The sequence below is a fragment of the Myotis davidii genome, unplaced genomic scaffold (assembly GCF_000327345.1).
Source record: "Myotis davidii unplaced genomic scaffold, ASM32734v1 scaffold238, whole genome shotgun sequence".
NCBI lineage: Eukaryota > Metazoa > Chordata > Mammalia > Chiroptera > Vespertilionidae > Myotis > Myotis davidii.
Window position 1 is genome coordinate 4,358,228 of NW_006293779.1, and position 4,158 is coordinate 4,362,385.

A 4,158-nucleotide genomic window follows, 5' to 3' on the forward strand; every position below is an offset into this window, starting at 1 on the left:
GGGCCTGGCTGAGTGGACGGCTAAAATGTGCAGGCTGGTCAGTTTGGTTCGGGCAGCGCCTTTTCCAGTGGAGGACTGCCCCAGTGGGAAATGGTGGGAAATGTAAACCACACACACACACACACACACACACACACACACGGTTTAATCTTAACACTTACAAGAAGTCTTAGGGACAAAGAATAAGGGTGTGTGCATTTATGATGTCTTACTTTCCCTGGAAAAATATTGCATCATGAGTTTTGTGACTTTATTTCTTCCAAGTCAGGACTACACTGAAGGAAACAAAGGGAGAACCGAGGGGGGGATGGGTGGTGGCTCGAGGAGCTCACCGCAGCCAGCCCCAGCGTGGGCTCCAGGCGGGCTCGCGAAGCTGCTGTGTGGGGTGAAAATGCTGCCTGAAGACGGTCCAAGTGGCTTCCAGGAAGCAGCACATGTGCTGACACGCATGTGGACAGAGCAGTCTGGCTGGCCACCGCTCCAGACTGGTGTTTCCTAGAGCTTTCCATTGGCAAACGCTGCCTCCTGGAACTGAGGGACAAAGGTTCTGAAATAAGCCCTGGTGGGAAAGAGGGGAGAGGAGCTGTGTTAGCACAAACAACTCGGCAAAGGGCGACGCGGAGCTCCCCACCTAACGCAGGACAGTTGTTGTTTATTGTTCAGGCATCTTGGGCTGGATTTTCCTTCCGATGCAAAGCCTCTGGCTTTTTCCCAGGGAGCTGCATGCACTTCACGATTGTTCTGTCTGCACGGAGACGAAAGGGCCTGGGCACAGACCTCCTGTGGGACATCAGTACTCAGGTCTGTCTGGCGTTTCCCAGCCCAAAGGCAAGGCCTGTCCAAGCGACAAGCCAGAGACTGACCACCCAACCACCCGCCGTTCTCGTCGTCTGAAGCATAAAGAGGTTGCACTTTTTACTCAGTTGGACCGTTAACTTCATGCAGACAGAGGGTCTAATTAAAAGGATTTCTAAGTCATCCCCGGTCTCCACTTATTCCCAACCATATATATAGCTTGGCCTCCTGGAAATAAAGCCAGGCTGGGCATCAAGAGGACCCTCCCGCCCTGTCAGTCAAAGCCTCCTGCCGGGAGGGGCACACCTTCTGCTGTTGCCTCACTGGCACCCAGATTGGAATCTGCAGAAACGGGCCTATGCTGTACATCAGACATGGGCACTGGGGTTGTGAGATGACACACAGATGGCACCTGCCACACAGGAGGTCTCAGTGTAGAGGAGACAGACACATAGGTAACACCAACTGAGGTGGGAAGGGCCCTTGTGGAGGTGCCAGGAGGCACCCACCTGGGGTGATCAGTGCAGGCGGAGGGGGAGCAGGCATTACAGGGGTGCCCGGGAAAGACAGCAGGGGCAGTGGCTTGGGGGCAGGGACGGCTTGCTGTGAGCTGGGAACCAAACATAATAAGTGGAGGGAGAGGAAGCTAGACAGGTTGGGTGGGCACCCCATGCCTGGTCACCCAGGCTTGCCTCCTACCTCTCTCTCCCACCCCTCACTCTTGTATGAGCAGAGAAGTCACGCCGTACTTATCCGGAAGTGGCTCTCCCAGAACTGCAGTGTGAACTAGCAAGAGCCACCAAGCAGACTCGGCACCAGGACTGCAGAGGCCTCATGCACCTCCCCCAAAGGAGCCCTTAGTCCACTTTATTTAGGGTGCAGTTCTAACCCGCGTGGCACTGCAGTTCCCGGAAAAACTCAGGGATCCTCCTGCAGGGGCGGGGGCCCTCCCTGATCACAGCCCAGGGCAGTTATGGGTGGCTCCTGCCTGCCCCCCAGCACCAAGTCAACCCAAGCCCTCTGCAATGTCACGGCTTTGCTCTGCCCTCAGTCCCAGCTCCGCAACCTCTGCAGCACTTCACCAGTGGACCCCCCTGACCCCCCCCACCTCTTTCTCTCTTTCGAGGCGGCATTAGCACCACAGAGCTCCCACTCCCAGACCAGCTCTCCCCTGGGGTCTCCTCCATCCTGGCCTGCTTTCCACGCCCCAGGCTCTGCCTGCCAACACCACCGGCAGCAGAGACCCACCCAGTCTGGGTCCCCAGCCCCCATTCCTCCCCCAAACTTCCAGTCCCGGGGCCTGCTGTCTCTCTGCCATTCAGCGTGTTTGTCCCCAAAGAAGTGCTCCCCACGCTTTGGTACTTGAAAGTGCTCTGGCCCATTTGCACTTCTGTTCCCACCTCTCCCCAGGCCCTGGGGTGGACTCACCCTGCAGGTCCTCCCTCTTCCTCCCGAATGTCCCCTCCTTCCTGACACCCTCTGGCTCTCAGTCTTGTTACCTTTCAACAAAACCGCTGCAGGAGCGGTTTCTCGCTGGACACAGGCCTACCTCACCTCTGCGTCACCACCGACCGAGAATCTTCACGCCCCCAAACTCCCAGCTGCACTCAGTGGTTTCCACTCTGGCTCCACAACACTCTAAAGAAGGTCCCCACGACCTCCGTTACAGTTTTGGGATCTTTCCCCGCCCCGCCCCCGAGAAGCTAAGAAAGCTAAGGGTCCGCTCCCAGAAAAGCTGCAGGTGAGTCTCCCCACTGTGCTGTCTCGTGTAGCTGGGGATGTCGGGCCCTGGGAAGCCCATCACAGTCCTGGGTGTGACCTCCGCCCTCCAATCCAGCCATTGCTCTGCCCTCACATGGGGCCTTTTCCACACTCAGGCCAAAGGCCCTGCTCCCAGCAAGTCCTCCCCGGCCACCGGCCGGTCCTCTCCCTGCACGTGGACACTGTGCCTCTCCCAGGGCGTCAGTCACCTGTGCGCATGTCTCACCTGCTGGGCTGCTTGCCAGCCCTAGGAAGCGAGAGCACGTCCCTTCCCGGTGACCCCACACCTGCCACTGCGCGCTCAGCAGGCCCGTGGTGGCTGTCGTTAAGGTGACGACTGAGGGCCGCCTGTTTGCAGGCAGTTCAGGCGTGTCCACTACATGCTGTGTAAGAAGGTGAGAGACGGCCCCCAGAAGCACATGAATGTTAACACTCAGGTACTGAAGAAGAAAATGTCATCTACTCTCAAACTTTAAACAGCTAACAATTGGTGAGAAAGAAAGATCAAGCCCCTCCTTCATCCTCATCTTGCTAACACAGTCCAAACGGTCACCTTTTCTGAGACTTCAGACCTAAGTGCTTACCCACCCCTGCACACCCTCTCCTGGTCCTCAGTGGGCTGGGATGAAGCAGAGGAGACGCCCCCTGGTGAGCAGGGGACAGGCCAAGAGACAGCGTGGAGGAGGAAAGAGCAGCCCTGGTTTTCTTGGGGAACTTCTGGGGGAAGGGGCTGCTCCTTGTGGTCAAGAGGGAGCACGCCTGACAGCAAGCTCCTTCCTGCTTCAGACAGCTCTGCAGGCTCCTGTTCTGCCCCGGGCTTTCCCGCAGCCCTACTGCGTGCCCTGGAGGGAAGAGCCTGGAGAAGGTTACTCACAGGCACGAGACCACCAGCTTGCAGTGCCGCTCGCTCAGCGACCTCGTGAAGTTGGTTACAGGCGGGAAATGACAACGGCTCCCAGCCACAGATAGATTTTTTTAAAGCGCTGTTTTCATTTATTTCACGTTTTTATTGGGGAAAATGGAGAGCTGCCAAGTATATATTGCCATCAGCACTAGTTATGTGTCAGCTTGAAAAACCTCTTTAACCCAGAGATAAAGTGTACGGCAAGCTCTGACAGTGCTGCAGGGTCGCTGGGCAGGCCTCGCCTCCCCATCGGCTGGCAGAGACTGCAGGCAGGAAAGGGACCCGAGGCAGCCGGGCCCTCGTCCTCCTCACACTGGAGTTTATTTTTAGATGAACTGGAGCTCAACATGCCTTAGGACGAGGGAAGGTTCTGATCCTTTGTTTATCCCAGGCCCTTTGCACCCGGTTTTACAAAATCAGAACTCAGTGCAAGGCCAGGGTCTGAGGCTAGGAGAGTAACTGGAAGGTTTTCCAGGACTTGGAGCAGGTCTGGCTCCTGGCTCAGGTCTCAGCTCGCAGGCACAGCAGGGGCCGAGCAGACAGACTCTGTGGAGCAGGGGTCGGGGAACTGAGATGCTCAGAGTGTCTACTCTTCTGAATCTTGGGTCCAGGGTTAAAGCTCTTCTCTGGGCTCATCTACAAAGCAGGGAGCCGAGCCTGGTGACCCCCCGGGGCCCTGCAGATGGCAGGCTGTGATG

At 57.1% G+C, this 4,158-nt stretch overlaps 1 protein-coding gene across 1 annotated transcript in view; it reads right to left on the minus strand.

Moving 5' to 3' along the window:
• Positions 1-236: 236 nt before the first annotated feature.
• BRE (brain and reproductive organ-expressed (TNFRSF1A modulator)) overlaps positions 237-4,158 on the minus strand; it is a 352,293-nt gene continuing 348,371 nt past the window's right edge. The window contains exon 12 of the mRNA XM_006767439.2: positions 237-559. Coding sequence (XP_006767502.1) covers positions 496-559 — 64 coding nt within the window. The 3' untranslated portion in view covers positions 237-495. The remainder of the gene's footprint in view (positions 560-4,158) is intronic.